The sequence below is a fragment of the Talpa occidentalis genome, unplaced genomic scaffold (assembly GCF_014898055.3).
Source record: "Talpa occidentalis isolate TD23 unplaced genomic scaffold, MPIMG_talOcc4v2.1 talOcc4.11, whole genome shotgun sequence".
NCBI classification, from domain to species: Eukaryota; Metazoa; Chordata; class Mammalia; order Eulipotyphla; family Talpidae; genus Talpa; species Talpa occidentalis.
The window spans coordinates 35,822,581-35,842,000 of record NW_023601104.1 but is presented as its reverse complement, the minus strand read 5'-3'; the positions used below and the strand labels follow the sequence as shown (position 1 = coordinate 35,842,000).

General features: G+C 42.8%; 1 protein-coding gene across 4 annotated transcripts in view; it reads right to left on the bottom strand.

Moving 5' to 3' along the window:
* The window catches only part of THSD4 (thrombospondin type 1 domain containing 4), a 594,279-nt gene that overhangs the window by 17,635 nt on the left and 557,224 nt on the right, over positions 1 to 19,420 (bottom strand). For all 4 annotated transcript variants that reach the window (XM_054688541.1, XM_054688540.1, XM_054688544.1 and 1 more), the window contains 5 exons: positions 13,958 to 14,230; positions 10,255 to 10,384; positions 9,121 to 9,325; positions 8,476 to 8,649; positions 1,795 to 1,968 (listed from right to left, as the gene is read on the bottom strand). In XM_054688541.1, the coding sequence (XP_054544516.1) occupies positions 1,795 to 1,968; positions 8,476 to 8,649; positions 9,121 to 9,325; positions 10,255 to 10,384; positions 13,958 to 14,230 (956 nt within the window). The remainder of the gene's footprint in view (positions 1 to 1,794; positions 1,969 to 8,475; positions 8,650 to 9,120; positions 9,326 to 10,254; positions 10,385 to 13,957; positions 14,231 to 19,420) is intronic.

Below are 19,420 nucleotides of genomic sequence, written 5' to 3'. Positions count from 1 at the left end.
CTCTCCACTTGCCATTCTATCACATGAACTTCCCACATCTCCCTAATCACCACTATTGTCACCTAATGTCATAATGAGTTATGATGGGCTGTGATGTCCCTAATGATGCCCTGTCATGGACATCTCTGTTGAAAGCCCTTTTCCCCCTTTCTTAATTTCCTTATTTATTTCCAGGGTGGGGTGACTGGGTTAAGGCAAATGAACATTTTTATGGTTCTTGACTTTTATTGTCAAATTGCTTTCCAAAGGGGGTATATCAGTTTACAAGGACAAGGCAGTCTGTTTTTTTAAGGGCTGTCTTTAAAGCTATTTAAAAGAAATAAAATTCTATATGGAGCCAGAGGTCTTGATAATGTGTAAATCATGATCATCAGCCAAAAAAGTCCTTGGAGAACCAGCCAGTCCTGGGAGCCAAATGTGTAGTAAGCGGAGCAAGACCTCAAACTGTTGATGGTAATCCTAGCAGGGCAATATGACAGAATCATCTTTTCCATATTTTCCTAAGGGGTTCATGGTCACTTTTAGAACAGTAAGGAAACAAATTAATTGTTCAAATGAGTTACTACAACAAAGTATTTGGTATTGTCTGTTCTTTATAGTGAACAACTTCAACTTTAAAAATGTCTGCATCTATTCCTGTTGCCCGCAGCTTTGTTGAGGTATAACAAGCACATAAAATTGCAATATATTTAAGATGTACACATGAAGATTCAATATACACGTACATTATAAAAGAATTCTAACAATTGAGTTAGTGAACACATCCATCTCATTATATATTATGTGTATGTGTGTGAACACTGGAGTCCTACTCTTTTAGCACACTTCAATTATACAATACAGAGTTATAAACTATAGTCCCCATGGTACACATTTGATTCTCAGTACTTATTCCTTTGATAACTGAAATACTGTATCTTTTTATCAACCTCTCTTATCTCCCCTCCTCCCAACTCTCCCGCCCCTGGCTCTGACAATCACCATTCTGCTCTCTGAGTTTGGTTTTATTTTTAAGATTCTACATAAGTGAAAACACGCAGTATTTGTTTTTTTCTCCATCTGGCTTATTTCACTTAGCCTAATGCCCTCTGTGTCCACGCACATTGTCACGAGTGGAAGGATTTCCTTCATTTTTTTAGAACTGAATACTGTTCCACTAATATATAATTAATATATATTTTAATTATATATAACATTTTTTTATTCATTCATCTGTTCATGGGTTGATGGACACTTTGGCTGTTTCCACACTGTGGCTGCAGTGGACATGGATAAATGCAGACATCTCTTTGAAGATAATGATTTTGGTTTCTTTGGCTATACACCCCAGATATGCTGGATCATATCTATTTCTGCTTTTCACACTCAAATAGGTACAAAAAGTGGTTTTAATAGCAGCAGCAGCTATGATTTATTGTATGTTTATTACCTCCTAATCACTGTGCTACATACTTTATGCACATTACTTCATTTCTTCTAAAAATAATGTCTTAAGTTACCGTCATTACCTGCATTCTCTAGACAAGGAAACCAACCTAGAACATAAGCTCCCTGAGGGCAGGGATATCTGTTTTGTTTACAGATCTATCCCTAGTGCTTAGACAGGAGGTACTCAGTAGTGGTGCCTGAATGAGGCTGCAAGAGCAGAGTAGGCTCCCCAAGGTCTTAGGTAGCCAGTGGAATAACCGGGACTCAAACCTGGGACCTCTGGACACACCAGGTCCTTGTCGCTAACCCCTCTGCTCTGTTGCCTCTTATGGGAACAAACAGGCACACTCCATTCTGGCTGCTCACCTGACTCCAGCTCCCCGCAAACCACTCCACCTTGCCTGTGCAGGGCCCGTTGTCACACGGGGTGGCCTCCGCGGGTCGGTTGTTCCCACAGCCCTCCAGGGGCAGGCTGCTGACATGGTTGGTCATGCATACCACTGAACGAGTCCGCACTCCAGCCCCACACTCCGCTGAGCACTGGGGACAGAAGAAGTCATGTTAGAAGAAAGGGCGATCCCACAGGTTCTGAAGCCATTTTCAAATAATTCGAAGGAGTATCTAGCATCTGGTGCCCCTACCAACTCTTCCTCCTAGAAATCGCTCAACACCTTCATTCATGACTACGCCACTATGGCAAATCTCCATCTTAGACTTTCCAGGACAGCCTGCATTCCAAACATTCTGTCCCATTACTTATCAGATGCTCTGCCCTGGCTATTGCTTTCAAAAATAGATCCACAGCAGAAAAATGAGGACATGAAAATGTGGGCAAATGTTTACCTGCGAGAAGCTGAGTCTGGGTTAGTCAAGAAGAGGAGGGGAATTAAGTCAGTCACCTCAACATTGCTGCCTACTACTAAGGTAGATGTGTCCTGGTCGTTGATGTTTATAGCTGTGAGAATACTGGGAGGCAGCTTGGTACAACGGAGAGATTGACCTGGGACCCAGACACGCCAGCAGGCTCTTAACTCAAAGTCACAAAACTGTTAGTGATTTCTCTACCACAGCCATCATCTGTCTTCACCCAGGGCAGAGTAAACACATTCCTGAGTCAACTCCAAAGCTCATAGAGCATTTCCATCTGTTCTGAAACACTTTTGGAATGTTGCCTTATTTTGCTTCTCATCCTATATTTTCTGGAATCTTCATCTGGGAGGTCCTCAGATACCTCACATACAATAGTGGACAACACCTTCAACCCCATTTCTATTCCTCCTTTAGAGTTTCCAGATTTTACATTTGGACTCAAAAGTTGATTGCTCTTCTGCCTTCTTGCTGTCAAACTCTAGCCAACCATCAGGTCTTATAGATATGAGCCTAACCACATTCCTCTCATCTGTCTTGTCCCTTCCTTCCCATGACTCCTAACATCCTTGATGTTCGTCTCCCACACTGTGCTCAGAGCTTTTTGCTCAGTCTCACCAACTGGGCTTCCAGGAGCTGGGAACTCCATTTTGAGAATCCCTCTAATGTTATCCTGTTCCAATAAAATTCACACATGGGCATACTCAACTGGCATTAATGGTTTACTGTAATGTGGCTGCTGTCTATTCATTTTTTTTTTTAAAAACCTGTAATTTATTTATTTTTTTAAGATTTATTTTTTATTTATACAATAGCTGGGGTATAGGCCAGAGTCATGGGAGGTGAGAGGATTCACCAGAGACAGAGCGGGGAGCAGAACAGGCAGACTGACCGAAATACACTGCTGAGGGGAGCAGCAGGCAAGACAGGAGAGGTCTGCCGTGCCATGTGGGTATCTCCCTGGCTGGCTGGGAATCGAACCCGCACTGCAGAGCCTGCAGACAGCTTCACAGTGCTGCGCTCAACCCTCTGCGCCACCCGGGAGGCCCTGTCTATTCATTCTTCCAGACTAATTTCCTGTTATCCTACTCCACACATCTCAGGCTGGACAGAGCTAGGACTCATGCCCTAATCACATGAAGTGATCATAATGCTTTGCCTGTTTCATTCCTTCAGCCTGGGGTGCTTTTCCTTTCCCCGGGACTTTGAAAAATCCTGTGAGACTTAGTTCAAATGCCATCTCCTCTGTGAAGGCTTTCTTGATTGCCTGATTCAATATACTCTTTCCAGGCTCAGAATTCTCACGCACTCTATATTCTGCTATCTTCCTTTGTATTATAGCCATTTGTATCCTGTCTGGTTTTCTTGATAGATGCAGGCTCCGTGTGGGCAAGGACTATTAAATCATCTTTAATACTTTTTCAGGCCAGCCCCTTAATGATGGGTAAATCCATGCACATCAGTTGAATAAATGTATTAAGACTTGGGCCCACCCTCGCTCATTTCTCCTCTCTCACCAGTACCGGTCTCTTCTGAAAGTGGCCCTTTAGAGCACTTTCTAAGGGCTTCTGCTGGATCTTCTCTTTAAAAGGGAAAATACTAGGTATTATAAAGTAAATATCAAAATCAACAAGCAACTATAAACCAGAGACACTACAGGGGGGGTGGAGGGAGTAGGATCAAAACAAGGGGGCTGGGAATTGTATGGGGACTATAACCAAGATGAAAATGACACGTGCAAAAATGAAAAATGATGTAAAAATCTAGAAACAAACAAAAGGCAAAACATATTCACAACCCATTTCCATATCAAAGTTTCCATTTTTGTGTCTAGTCTTTTAAAACTGTAGTTCAGGATGATTAATCAAAGGTTTACATGACCACAGCTGAGTGGGTTTGACTCCTTAGGGAGGAAGCTCTCTGGAGCAAAGAGCTTGAAGGGCCTTAGATCATGCCACCCCCCAAATGTGCAGCTTTAGCATATTGATTATTTTGAGCTGCAGGCAACTGAGAAATAGCAGATGCCAGAAGGCATCTCTGCCCACCCCTTCCCCTTTCCTATGTAAATGCAGAGCACACATTTCCCACGTGAAGGGTGTCCTCTGAGTACCAGGAAGGTACTTTACCTTTACCACTGGAGATAGGGAGTTGACACCAAGATAAATCTGCACAAATCTTAAAATAACCCTTATTCTACTAGTTTTGCCTTTATAATTCTTGGCCACTTTCCTACCATTTACTGTCCCAGGACCCAAGGCTTTTCCTTTGTGTAGTTCTCACCAATTATCCCCGTTTGTTAAAATGATATATAAGCCCTGGAGTTTAATTACTTCTTTCCTATGAAGTCCCCTGAGCCATGTGAAAAAATTAACATCAAATAAAATTTGTATGCTTTTCTCCTCTGAACCTGGATTTTGTCAGCTTAATCTGCCGGCATGCATTACCTCTCCTAAGACGGCAGAGGAAAGTTTTTATCTCTTTTATAGTCAGAATGGGGGGCTGCAATTGTATGGGGAATATAACAATAAAATTTATAAAAAAAAAAAAAATAAAAAATAAAAAAATAAAAATCTTTTTAAAAATTAAATAAAATAATACCTAAAAAAAAAAAAAAAAAAAAAAAAAAAAAAAAAAAAGCATTACTGAGTTGAGCTGCATGTGCATAATTAGTTGAAATCTGAGACAATGAATCAGCCCCTTAGGTTACAAAATCCTTTGTTAAAATAATTGGAATATTCTAAGATAAAGGGTTGGTGGTTGTTTCAGCCATGTACCATATTATCAGATCTCTTTCTTAACTTTAAAACTCAAGATATTTAAATTTCTCTCAATCACACAAGGTAAATCAAATCTAAGTTTTCTTTGTGTTTCAAGTCCTAACCCCATTTCCACTGACGAGCTAACTTAATTTTCTGCTTTCCAAACCAACTAATGTACACACATCTGGCTTTCCCCATGTCCCCACGTGCTTAATTCAGAAGAATGTTCGGGACATTCCTAAGGACAGAAAACCTCACCAGGATGGGCCCTGCTCAGGGGTGCCACCTTCTCACACCACCTGCAGTGGAAAGCACAACATGAAAGCGGGTACCCGCTGTCCTTGAAGGACGTGCCCACAAGAACCAAATCCACTTCAGTAGTCAGAAAAGGGCCTGTCTCCTAACTGAACTTCTGGGCTGACAAAATGCAGTAAGAATGAAATTCCTAAGTGACCCTTGTTGAGGACACTCTCCTTAGTCCAGCAACTGTTAAATGCTAACCGAGGCCCAACTGGCCCCTGAGGGATTATTAGGCTCTTATCTGAAAAGACTATTTTGGAACTGTAGGCATTATCTTCTATGACTTAAAAAGCTCAGTGTCATTACTTATGTCTTCTCTTGGAAAAACATCCTTGGAAATCAGGTGTTGTTGAAGCTGACTGGGAGACTCAGAGTTGAAATAATCTCTCGATAAAAATTTGCCAAATTGTATCAAGGGTTCTGAAAGAGTTCACACCATTTTGTCAAATAATTTCAATTCCTGGCATTATTTTAGGGAATCAAGAAAAGATACATATAAAGATTTATGCATAGGAATATTAATGGAAATATTTAAATTAATAAGAAAGAAAAAACACCGTTCATTGGTAGTAGTCATATAATAGCTTATTCTAATTAAATTTTTAAATGCCAATAAAATGTTTATAATATACAAGTGAAAAACAAGGTTACCAAATTTTACATCTATTATTATTTACAGCCTTAGAATATATCTTGGCACACACACAAAAACTATGTATTTAAAGTATGCATGGAATGGTAGAAAAAAAGTTTGGTATTATAGCTTAAAAATCTTAAAATTGCTATCTTTTAGTGAAAACTTATAATTAAAATTGTTTTTTTCATATTTTTTTTATAATAGCATGTTGCTTTGCAACTAGAAAAAAAATGAACAGTATTTAATAAGAATCTTTCCAATATAAAACTGAAAACCCAGCATCATTCTTTCCATTCACTTGCTTATACTCTAAATTTGTTGAGTTTACTGTGAACATAAATGAGTTCAGGGATGGCAAGAAGTCCAGAAACAAGAAAGAATTAGTGGAAGTTGCCAGGAACTTTTAACCTGGAGAAGGGCTGTCCCCAAAACTGTGGGGGCAAGCATGTAAGGAGAAGAGAACACTGGAATTTTCTTTGGGATACAGTGGGAGCAAGGGGCACTTTGGTTCTTTGGTTGAACGGAGGAGGAAAACTTCTGACACCAAGGATTGTACAAGAAATACATGTACTTGCCTGACGGTGACCTTGTGACAAAGCAATCAGGCCTAAGCCAGGGATGACAAGCTCATGCATGTGTGGAGACTTGGAAAGGGTCACGCTGGCAGAACTGGGTGAGCTCTGCTGGACTCAGCTTTAGGGGCAGAAGTCTGGACTCAGCTTTAGGTCAGCACTCACTTCCCCTTTGTCTCCCTTGGGTTGGCTTCTTCCTGATGGCTAATGTGGCGCCCCTGACTGTCCACTCCTGGGATTGGAGGCACAAGTGTGATCACTGTGATTTCAGTGTCTGTGCCAAGGGTTTCCTATCTGGGGACAGACTTGGGCTGAGGGGCAGGGCTGATGCCATGAGGTGTTGAGCATCACAGCTAAATCACTATGGAGAGCCCCTGACTTATGAGGGTTTGACTATACGATGACATGAAGGCGAGACAGTATTAGTGAGAATCTCCAGGAGACCTCTGAGGATAGTGCAAAGGCTGTGTTTGCAGGTATATTTTTCCTCCATCCCTTATTCCACAGGCATGGATTATTATGGCGTGGAGAGGGATGAAATCAAGGACCATCTTACAAAGCAGAGGTAATGGAGACCCCTGGAAACACTTGCAGGGATGATATTCAGAGAACTCAACAATCGTCCCTGGTAGGCCATGACCAGTCAAATGGATGCTGACCAATCAGACGCAACCATCAAAGTGGTATGGATGCAAATCTGCTGATGCCTGAGAGTTTGTTCCTCTAAACTTGAGATGTTGCACTGTTGTTCACAGGATGCTGGGGGAGGACAGTTCACTAGCTCAGTAAAGGCTCCTATGGTTTTATTAACTTAGCTGGTCTCCTGTATCTTTGGGCCAGAGGCCTCAGTGCTGCCACCGGGAGGGAGCCTGTTAGAAATGCAGAATCTCCCTGGCTCCCCCAGCACTGACTCAGGTCCTGCACTGTCACCAGGTTCCCAGGTGATCTGCAGGCACATTATAGTTTGGAAACACCATAAGGAATCCCAACAAGGGACGTGGTACAGAGGTTGCCTGAGAGGGAGGCCCTAGGGACAGAGACAGCAATGGTATGTATAATCCAGTTAAGTTTCCAGGACCTACTAGTGAATCCAGAAAACTGAAACGTAGTATGATGACCAGTCCAGCTGCCTGGTCACCTTTTTCTGCTGCTAGCTGGTCATCAGTTTCCATAAGAAAAGGAAGGCAAAGCTCCTTTCCCCTGGTTTCAGGTATGCTCTTTAATTTTGCCTAATATTTCCCCCTAAATGTTCTTTTAAAAAATTATGGCAAACTATACATAATGTAAAATTTACCACTTTAATCTTTCTAAGTGTGTAATTCAGTGACATTAAGTACATCAATACTGTTGAACCTCCCCACCAGGCAAGTCCAGAATCCCTCTCTCCTTACACAACTCCTTTTGTCTTAGATGAGCTAACTCTTCATGGCTTCCCTTGCATACAGGTAGCTGGTGGGATAATTACGAACTATAATGCATTTGAGTTCATCTTTGACAACTGAACCCGTGGACCCAAAGGTGATCAGGCTGCAGGCAGGAGACAGTAAGTGAAATGCTTTGGATTAGTAAGAACAGAGACGGGACCTACCATTCGCTGAGTACACATTATAGATGCCCACACTCAGCAAACCTGGCATCTGATTGTTCTGTTGTTAGTATTTTTATTCAGCAGTCATGAGCAGCGCTAAGGAGAATTAACGCAATTATTTCACACCCACTTGTTACTTTTGGGGCACCTCAGTCTTTATATGAAGACAGAAAACCTATAGTGGTTCTTCTCTGGGCCTTTCCCCCAAATTCAGCTGTTGCCCGTGGGATTCTTAGCCAGTGATTCCGTGTACAGCTCCCGCCCTGTAGGCCAGCACACCTCGGTCCTGGCTCCAGAAAACCCGCTCTGCCGCTGCCACCTCACCCTTTCACTCCACTCGGTGAGGAACCAGCTCTTGGCACAGGGTCCCATGTCGCAGTTCTCAATGTCGTTCGGCCGGAGCTTCATGTTGCACTCGTCGTCATCAACCACATCCCCGAGGTTGCTCACACACTTCACGTCTCGGGTCCTCTGCCCCACTCCGCAGGGCACTGAGCACTGGAACACAGCAAGCGGACCTCAGGAACGCCTCTAGTCCAGGGACTCTCCAGCTATGTGCCGCGTCCTTGCTACCTGCCACCGGTGAGACCACCCCAACCCCACATGCAGGGTCCCTGCAGCCAAGGCTACCTGGCAAGTTTCCCAACCCTGAGAACCTCCCCACCATTTCCTCAAAGGCTTCCTTGGCTGCCTTGCCTACTTTGTTCCTCTGAGCCTCAGTTCTAACATCTATAAAATGGGAGAGCAAGATGGGGATGCGGGGGCTCTGCCAGCAGTGCCCAGTCCCTACCATACACCCTCAAAGTTGGCCGTGGTGACTCACACCCCCTAATGTCTGGAACACCCCATGGTCTGCAAAAACAGCCGTCCAGAAAACCCCAGGATGAATTCCCTCCTGGAAAGCTCAGCTTCTCCAGCGGCAGGGCTTAGTGGCGGGAGGTGGCAGGCAAGCTGTCCCACCCTGCGTACCGAGGTCCAGTCGGTCCGGATCTGCCATTCACTGCAGATCTTGAGCTGGCAGGTGCTGGTGGTCTCGGGCTTCTCCAGGTGCTGGCAGCGGTGGGGCTGCACTGTCAGGCTGCGGTTGGCGTACACCTGGCGGCACAGTACCTGGCGATGCTGAATGCCCAGGCCACAGGTTTTGCTGCACTCAGACCACTCCCCGATGTCCCAGCTGGCTCAGGAAGGAGAGAGGGAAAGGACAGAGCACCTCAGTCAACATGAAGGAACATGAGCCTGAACCAGCCGCCACAGAACTAGCACGATGGTGACGGCTGACCCCTTGTCCCGAATGTGCCCACGGGCCCTCGGACTGAGAAAGAAGGTAACTTTGTTTCACATTCCCTTTACCATTGATGAAAGACCAGATTCTGTAAAACTATAGAAAACCAAGAAGTTCCAAATGATTTTTATCTAGTCACTCACACCCCACCCCCCACACCTCTCCTCCATGGTTTGTTTTATTACCCTGTAGAATTAACCCACTTTGGAACTCACTTTGAAATTTTATTCCAGTATTCTTTATCTTTCATCAACTATTTATGTATCAGTTGACACCTTCCTCTGCCATCCTGTGTCTTGAGTTAAATAAGACATTGGCACATGGTCATCATGTATTTGGATGAAAATGATCTTTTAATGATTTTGAAAGTTACATTTAAAAGTTTTTAAGGCCATTTGCCCCTGTCCTTCTGGAAGTTCCCTATTTATCATTCAGCGTCTCCTGGGACACATTTCCCGGTGCCTCCAGGCAGAGGTATTTGTGCGTTATTCTCTCCATGGGCACTGACAGCATGGACATGCTAGATGACAGTTCTGTTTCCCTCTTTGTTTTCTTTACCAGGCTAAGTCCTAATTGCTCCAAATTTATCAACGGGTAGTCTTCCAGGGAGTGCCCAGACCTCCTAAAGCCATGGGCTCCTGTGTCAATCCAGAGAACCAAGGGTGCTGGCCACACAGACTGAATTTTATGCACAGGCCAAGTCTCCTGTTCCTAAAGCAGGCCGAGACTGATTTAAAAACAAGGCTATCTCTGCTGCTAAGGTTCTGTGCACAAGTCACAAGGGAGACCCAATGGGGGACTAGAGAGAGGGGCTAGCTTACAAGGCTGGACAGGGAAAGATGTTGCAGGCTTCCTCCTCAGGCGTAGGCTTCATGCTGGAGTCACAGTAGCTCTCAGGAACCTCTTCATGAGTGTTTCTGTGCACACAGCGAAAAATAGGGTGCTGTGATCCTGCAAGGACAAGGAGAATGTGAAGGATAGCCCCATACACTTGACATCAGACTACGGTGGAGATGGACTGGCTACTTGTGCTGACAAAGAAAGACCCCAGAAACAGAACAACTCACACACTCACACCTCCCACACAAGGGCTTTGCAAGGCACTGTGGAGTGCCAAGGAGGGTAGGAATAGTTCCTGTCCTCCAAGAACTTAAATCAATTTGTGGATACAGTTTGTATGTGTTCAAAGGCAGATAAGAACAATTTTCATAGCAGCTCAAGACAACAAGAGATAATACTAGTAGGGGAGTAGTATAAAATGCACACACAAAATAACTTCTTGAAGGTTTTCTGGAGATAGGAAACAGAGACAGTCCGGGGGATTAAGCCGCATCTTTGAGGAAGAGCTGAGTTTGGGTAGATGCGTGCATCAGTGTTGTGTGTGTGTGCATGGCTGCCCAGGATGCCACATTGGAATAGAGGTCACAACAAGCTCACCTGAGGGCTACAGGTATATTTAAGAGATAGTGAGGTTGGAGCAGACTAGTAAGAAGCTTCAAGAAAGGTTTTGCCCTTTGTAAATCATCTTACATACTCCTCTAAGAAAATGGTATCTAAGTCCTCTCTCTGCTACCCTCTGGTGGCTGCACTGAAGTATTACTAATGGACGTTTACAAAGTGAGAAAGGAAACTCTTGGATGCTGCAGTTCAACTGTCTGAACCCTAAGATGATCCTTCCCAGACAATGACTTACACCGTTGCCCCCTCACCAGCCTGCTAGCTGAGGCCGCCACACAATCCTACTGGGTAGAACACTATCATCATTCTACAACTCTGCCACAGCTCTACTGATAATTGGCCAGGGAGTTACGTTTCTGAACCTCCAAGTTGCTACAATTTTAATTGTAACTGGAGGAATAACTTCTAATATAATTGTCTCAATATTTCATCAGCCACAAAGCGGCTGCATCTTTAAGCTAATTTTGTGTGACACACTGAGCCAGAGGGTAGTTCTTACAAGAAATTTGACAGTTTGTAAAACAGCTTTGAATCTGAAATGATCACTTGTTTAAACCATGCTGGCAGTCAAAATGTACAATGTCAGCTATAAATTAAGATCATTATTTAAAATAACATTCCAATTAGGCATTATTATTAACTGAGTAAAAAAGCAGTACAGAGTGTAAAATTCATTGGAAGCAAAAACTTCTCTGGAATTAAATTTTGCCCAGCGACAGATCTGTTTCCATGAAGAAGAGACTTTGAATTCAGAAAACAGTAAATACTTTGTGAAAGATGAATGAAATTCAGTTCACAGCTTGAAGAGTACCCATTAGGCACCCAACCATGAAGGGATTAAGTAAAAATGTCTGATAATTTAGCTGATCCTTCTCCCTTTAGACCATGTGGGTTTAACTTTTCTACATACAAGATTTTGCACTGGAAAGCAAAAGTAACTACTCCAACCTCTCGGCACTCAAATGAAGGGAGATTTAACTTCTTCAGTTAAAAAGATATGGGTTAGCACAAGAATGTTCTGTGCCTTGGGAAGATGGGTTCTGCTTGGGGTTGTTTGTGCAAAGCCACTGCCTGCCTTTCCCCACCCCGCCCATGGCCCAGCTCCAGTGTTCAGCCAAGGAAATAATGAAATTATAATTTTTTTCTCTCTCTCTCATGGTAAGAAAATACCAAATCTGTAATTGCTGACTCTAGTGCTGGAATGATTTCGTTCTTGAAATCAGTTTCTTTTCTGCAGAAAGGGCGATAGCCACCTTTTCTTTGTCCAAGCACGCCACTCAGTTGTTTCTCTAATTGCTGATAGGCCAACACATGGTGGTGAGGTCAGGTGCTGGCTGGGCTTTAGACAGAAGGAAAAATCTGAGATCTTTTGGGTTAGGTTGTATTTTGTGCATCTTGATCTAAGCAGAAGAACATCATGTTGGAGGAGAGAGCAGCACCACAGGTACTGCTGATAAGATTAATAAGATTAATAATTCTAGTCTAGGAACTCCAAGAATAAACTAAGCGACACATGACCAGCTAGACATAGAGTCTGTGCAATCACTGGATAAAGTATTGGCGCCTCCCTATAATGACATCGTGAATCCCAAAGCATGAAGAAATGGGACATTTTAATGCAAGAGGCATAGAAATGTGTCTGCCTAGCCCCACCAGGAAGTACCAGAGCAGAGTTTGGGAGAGGGTTTGTGTGGGGGCAAATGTTGAGGATGCAAGAGGAATGGACTTGGACTAGACATAGAGGAGTGGGGCAGCACCAGCAGGGATTTCTTGGTCATGGCGCACTTGTCAAAATGGCTGACAACCCTGAGATGTGCTAACCAGGTGTGAGTCACCTGCCCTGCATGTCTGAGGCCACCATGGCCTGGGAACAGACCTTAGAGGGAGCAAAGGAAGGATGTCCATGGGCTGCTGCCATTGGTCATGTGGAAGAAGCATAAAAGGCCAGGATTACAAGAGAAGGGAGATGTAGGGGAACCAGATAAATCTTAGTTTCTGTTTTATTTTTAAGGTATAGCCTCGGTATCCTTTTGGCTTGAGAACCAGTGCCATTTATGTTTGTCAGGATTAATAAGGGTGGGGACATATCATCTCAGGGATCTGAGCAGTAGATGCTGTGTGCTGCATGCGTGTCTGCACGCATTCTTGGTGTGTACGGTTTAAGTATTTAAAATGGAAACTAAAGATGTTAACCCCCAAACCTCATAATGTAATAAGAGTGTGTGTTTTGTGTATCCCAATGCAAAGGAGAAAGACTATCTTAGAACATTAAAATAAATAATATGGAAATATGGAAAAATATTCTTCAGTTTTGAATACATAAATCCATATTCTTTATGCCTCAGACTGAACGTGAGTTGAGGCAATAATGGACTTACGTATCTGGGATAAAATGAAGATGTCAAAACACCCTTATATTTCTTCTAAAGCTGAGTACAGCACATATATTCATCCATTCATTCAGGAAACACTTGAGTGCCTGCTTTGCACTTTGCACGACACCAGGCACAGAGGCTGCAAAGTGTACACATTCGTGGGACCAAGCAGAGATGGGGCAGGAATGTATCAGCTTGACGTCTGGCTGCTGAAGGCTGAGTAGCTCATGTCAGTTATATGCAGGCTGCAAGCCGACCTGATTGAACCCTGATAAACCCCTTTAATGAGCTTCTTGAGTTGGCAACACTTGGCTCTGTTATCACACATCAGTACTGGGAGAATTAAGTGCATCCCCATGTAACTCTGCTGGGGTAGGGGAGAGGAAGAGGACAGCAGGAAGCTGGCACCTGGTTTCCTCGGGCTTTGCCATGTGTGCCTTTTCCCTCTGCTGAGTCAACGTGTGTCAAACTGTAACCAGGAGCAGAACAGCCTTTCTGACCCTAGTAAGTCCTTCTAGGACTATTGAGCCAGAGGGTGATCTTGGGGAACCCTCCTACTCCCACACACCATCATGCTAATGAGCCATCTCATAGCCAGGCTCACGGAGGTGAGGGTCAGCTGTGCCCCTCAGGTCCACCCACCCATCCCTCGTGGGGGTCTGCGGGGCCCGTGCAGATCACCCAAGCCCACCTTTCCCGCAGGTTGTGGAACATTCTGTTGTCCCCAGCTGCTTCCAGTTGTGATCCCGGCTTCGTCGAGGGGGCTGTGGTGCTGGTGGCACCAAATTATCTGGTCGATGGGAAGGAAATCTATCTGGAGGCCTGACTGGGAAGGTTTGGGCTGATTCTGAGGTGAATATTTCGGGTGTGCCCCGGTGCACATCTTCTTTCTCCTCGCTCCTCTCCTCTCCTCCCTCCTCCTGGCTCCTCCCTTCTGGCACCAGCTGGCCGTTGACTGGCTCCCCTGAGAGAGGTGAGGGCACACACAGAAGTAAGACCTCAGACATCCAGTCCTAAAGAGAAAATTACTTGAACATTGAAAATTGGGCAGCATGAGATCATTTCTAACTCATAGCACATATATTTAAAATAAGCCAAAATGGATTTCCCTAATATTGAAAACATTATTAAAGATGCATAAAAGAGAGATGAACATCACAGGAGGAAAAGCTGATAATGGTCCTGGAAAGGCAATTCAAATAAAAAGAAACACAGGTAGAATCACACAGAAGATACTCACCTTCACACAGAAAGAACTGCATGTAAAAACAAGAAAACACTATCCACTCTATTGACCTGACAAGAAAGACTGGGAACTTTGGAAACCCTTCAGGTGTGAACCCCTGGTTGAAAACACACCCTTATACACAGTGATGGAACTGCAGATAGATACAAATTTTTGGAGGGCAATTTAGACTCTCTATCCAAATCTTAAAAGCCTTTTTGATTTAGTGATTTAGTTTCTAGGCCATTTTTGGTACATTTATTTCCATTCTTTTACATAAAACTGTATTTACAAGTGTGGTTACTAAAATATTATTTGAAATAGCAACACATCAACAGACTTATTTTTTATTGATTAAACTTTTTTATTTTCTTAGATTGTTGTTCATTTTGTACAAGATTTGATTTCTCTCCTCTGCACACCAACAGACTTAAATGGTCACCAGTGGTACCAGTTAAAATAAATTATTCTACAAACGTAAATGGAATGCAGTTGACCTTTGAACTCTATGGTCCACTTATATGTGGATTTTTCTCAATGCCTCTCTTCCCCCTCCTCCTCAGACTACTCAGTGTGAAGATGATGAGGATGAAGACCTTTATAATGATCTTAATATTTTTTCTCTTATTTATTTTAAGAGTACAATATATAATACATATAACATACAAAATATGTGTTCATCAGCTGTCTACGTTGATGGCAGAATTTTGATCAACAGCAGGCTATTAGCAGTTAAATTTTTGGGGAGTCAAAGTTTTATGTGACTTTTTGAATGCATGAGGGGTTGGTATCTCTAGCACCTGCATTATTAAAGGGTCAATTGTACTGTTTTTTTTTTTTTTAAACACACATAGAGAAAATATATGTTCTGGCATAGAGATCTGATTCTGATACATTGTTTGATCAAAGAGAAAAACTTAGCAGAGTTCAGCTTGTACACACATGGGTACACACACATGTGTACAATGTGGCAGGACACTTGGAGATACTGGGCTTTATTCCTTGTCTTTGTTTCTCTTTTTCCTACTCCCAAAGAGTAGCCATACCCTTAGATTTTCTTGTCTCTGAGCTGTGTAGGAGAGAAACAGAAAGGAGCTGAGAGTCAACAACTCTTCCTCGCATAGTGGAAGCTGGAGTCACAAGGTCCAGTCATGTCAAAGGGGGAGGAAGGAAGAGGGAAAGTGGACAGGGCCCTTTGAGAGGTGTTTCTCAGGTCAGGAGAAGCAGGGGTCTGATCTCTTAGATTTCCTGAGCACCACAGACCCTTTCTTGTGCCACGCAGGGATCTTTACTCATTCCTGGGGTGGGTGGGGAGAGCCACCATCTGGCCTGAGATTGAATTTTCTACCAGTTTCAAAGAAGTTGACTTATGAAATTAAGTTGACTTATGGAAAAGAATGACATGCAATGTTCCTTGTAAACACACTTAGATAAAAATTCAGATTAGCTGCAAATATGTTTGAACATGCATAGAAAGGGCTGGATGGGGTCCCATGAAATTGTTAAGTGAGATCCCCTCTGGGAAGGGGAGAAGTATTGAGGTTAGGGGATATTGGTTTTTTTTTTTTTTAATAAACTTTATAGATTTTCTAGAGCAGTTTTAGGTTCATAGCAGAATTGAGTGGGAAGTACAGATTCCCCATATTTTCCCTGCCCTCCAAGTACACAAACTCACCCACCATCAATGTCCTCCACCAGAATGGTATGTTTGTTGCAATTGATGAACCGGTAGCAACACATTATTGTCATCTAAAATCCATAGCCCGAAGTTCACAGTTCATTAACCCCCCCCATAGTCCAGTCTGTTGAGATTCATTAGGGCTGTACATTTTATGTGTTTTGAAAAATGTACAATAATGTGTGTCCATCATGAGAATACTGTACAGAGTAGTTTCACTGCCCTAAAAATCCTTTGTACTCTATTTATCCCTTCTTTCCTCAGTGATCAGCAATCATTGATCTTTTTATTGTCTCCATTTGCTTTTTCCCAAATTTTATATAGCTGGAATTATACAGTATGCAGCCTTTTCAGATTGACTTCTTTCACTTAGTAATTTGCATTTAAGTTTCCTCCATGTGTTTTTGTGGCTGGCGAGCCATTAGCTTTTAGTGCCAAAGAATGTTCCACTATCTCGCTGTCCCCTTCACCTACTGATGAATACTTTGGCTGCTTCCAAGTTTTAGCAATTATAGGGCAGTTGCTTTTTACTTTATGTATTTCTATTTTGATTGACTGTTGTTCAAGCATATATTACTTGGATATAATATAAGAAGGCAAATTCTAAGAGTTAGTGTAGAACATAGTTAAAACTATTGGATCTTGCTCTACTCTTTTGCTGGTGCTTTCTTATTTAATTGGCTAACTACAGTGCTTCACGGTTTAAAATACATGGAAATTAGACCAACAGAATCAAGACTAGGCATATTGATATGAGGCTGTACAAGATCAGACAAAAACGTTTTTTAATCTTTTGAGTACCTTGTATGTTCTGGCCTCGTGCTAGAATGGACATCTAATTTAGTCAGTACTATTTCTCTTTCTTCTTTCTCTCCAAATCTATGAGTGTAGGTCTTTTCCTCCCATTGGGGATGTGTTCAGAGAAGTTACTGACTTGCCTGTGAATGCACAGCAAGAAAGTAGCAGAGAGTTGGATTCAAGTTCTGCCTTCTGACTCTGTGATGCAGAACATGAAGGCTGGTCCAGAATGCCCCACACCCATTTTTCACAACCCACCCTATCTAGACCTCCCTTGTCCCAGGCAGCCCATACTATTATCAGCTGAGACCCAGTGTGCTAATTATCAGTTATCTTCATTCTATTTGATTTCAAATAGTCTGTCCAATTAGTCCTGTAAATCAGCAGCAGACCTCAGAAATCCTAGTAATTTGCCATCTGAATTGGGTTTCTTAGACTGTGTATTACTCCTGGGAATGGCTTAAAAATGCTTTTGGGCTGAGTGTGCCAACATGAAGTCTGATTTAGATTTTCTTGTCTAAACACACATATGCCACATGCTGGACACAGAGCAGGCTATTGTCTCCAGGCAGCCAGGTGGCTTCCCCACCCATGACAACCAGATAAACTGGTTGGCAATCCATAGGGGGATAGATGGGTCAGGTCTCACATCTGTCCCCTCACTTCCTAGGACAGGTGTTGGGCCAGGTAAGTTCTAGGTTGTATAATAAGCATGGGGATAAGTCACACAGGCCAGAGTAACACAGGTTACTCTGGGACCTGAGCAAGTAACAATCTCTCCAGGCTTCCATTTCCTTACTGTTAAGTGAGTCTCATTATAGTAGCTCCTTCTGATCACTGTTTGTGAGAACTGGATGGGTTAATCTACATAAAGTGTCTGGCACAGAGTAAGGACTCCATGCAATGAGCTATTATCATGAGTATTAATGCAGACCTTCCTGTGTAAAAGATACAAAAGACAGTCACTTTGGGTGGTGGACTCCATCATCCTTTAGTAAAGAATTCTCTGCAAAAGTAAAAGACTGTGATAGATGGATAGTTATGAACTCATCATTCTTACAGCTTAAAGAATCATTAACAGAAGAAAAGCGGAGTAAGAGAAAAAACAATGGCAGATAGAATAATGAACTCTGAAGATGTCTGTGTCCAATCACTGAAACCTGTTGAGTGTTCCCTTACACAGCAAAAGAGACTTTGCAGATGCGATTAAAGTAAAGATTTTGAAATGGAGAGATTATCCTAGATTATCTGGCCTGGCTTATTGTAATCATAAGGTTCTTCATAAGAGAGAGGTAGTAGGGTGAGAGAAGAGATGTAATAATGGGAGAAGACAGAATCGGAATCAGAATCAGAAGGTGCTACTCAAATGGATGGAGGAAGGGGCCATGAACCAAGGAATTCTTAAATTAAAAAAGGCAAGGAACAGATTCTCTTCTAGTATTGTAAAAGAAGCATGGGCCACTGATACTTTTATTTCAGTTCACTTTGGACTTCTAACCTCTGGCACTGTTAGTGAATTCATATTGTTTTTAGTTGCTAAGATTGAGGCAATTCATCACAGTAGTAATAACAAACCAATCTAAATCATTTCAAAATGTTCAACTGGGCTCCACAGGCATTGGTGCATACCTTGGTGAGTCCTGGGGCAGGTCCTAGAAGCACACCTGCCATAGAAGGCCCTAAAAAACATTGGCACAGACCTTAGTGAGCTCTGGGACAGGATCTAGAAGGGGAACCACCACAGTGCACCCCTGCAGAACTCAGTGCAGACACCTGTGAGTTCCAAGGCAGACCCAGGAAGCAACCCTACAGGCAGTAGCCCTCAGCAGACCTCAGTGAGCCCCAGGATGGGACTTGGGAGCAGACCTGCCAAGATAAGCCCAGGGACAGGGACACAGCTGAATTTCTAGTTTTCCAGTAATGACAGATTCCTTATTCCTCCCCATGTTGCACATGGTACGGCATGTGCAAGTCTCTCCAACAAATGATGTTGGGAAACCTGAACAGCACATACAGAAAAAAATGAAACTAGACCTATCTTTCACAATGGATTAAAGACTTGGCTGTAAGACCAGAAACCATAAAATACATAGAAGAAAACATAGGCAAAACAATCCATGACATTGGCTTCTGTGATGTCTTTGGGAATTCAGTTTCAACAGCAAGGAAAACAAAAGCAAAACAAACGACTGGAACTGCATCAAGTTAAAACCTGTACAGAGAAATTATCATTAAAACAAAAAGACACCCTACTGGGTAGGAAAAAGTTTTTAACACATCATACTGCCAACAAGGGGTTGATATCCAAGATCTAAAAAGAACTCATACAACTCAACAAAAAGAAAACAAGGATATAAATAAGAAAGTGGGCAGAAGAGCTAAAGAGACACTTCTTCAAAGAAGACATATAAGTAGCTAAAAGGTATAAGAAACACTGGTCAACATAAGTTATC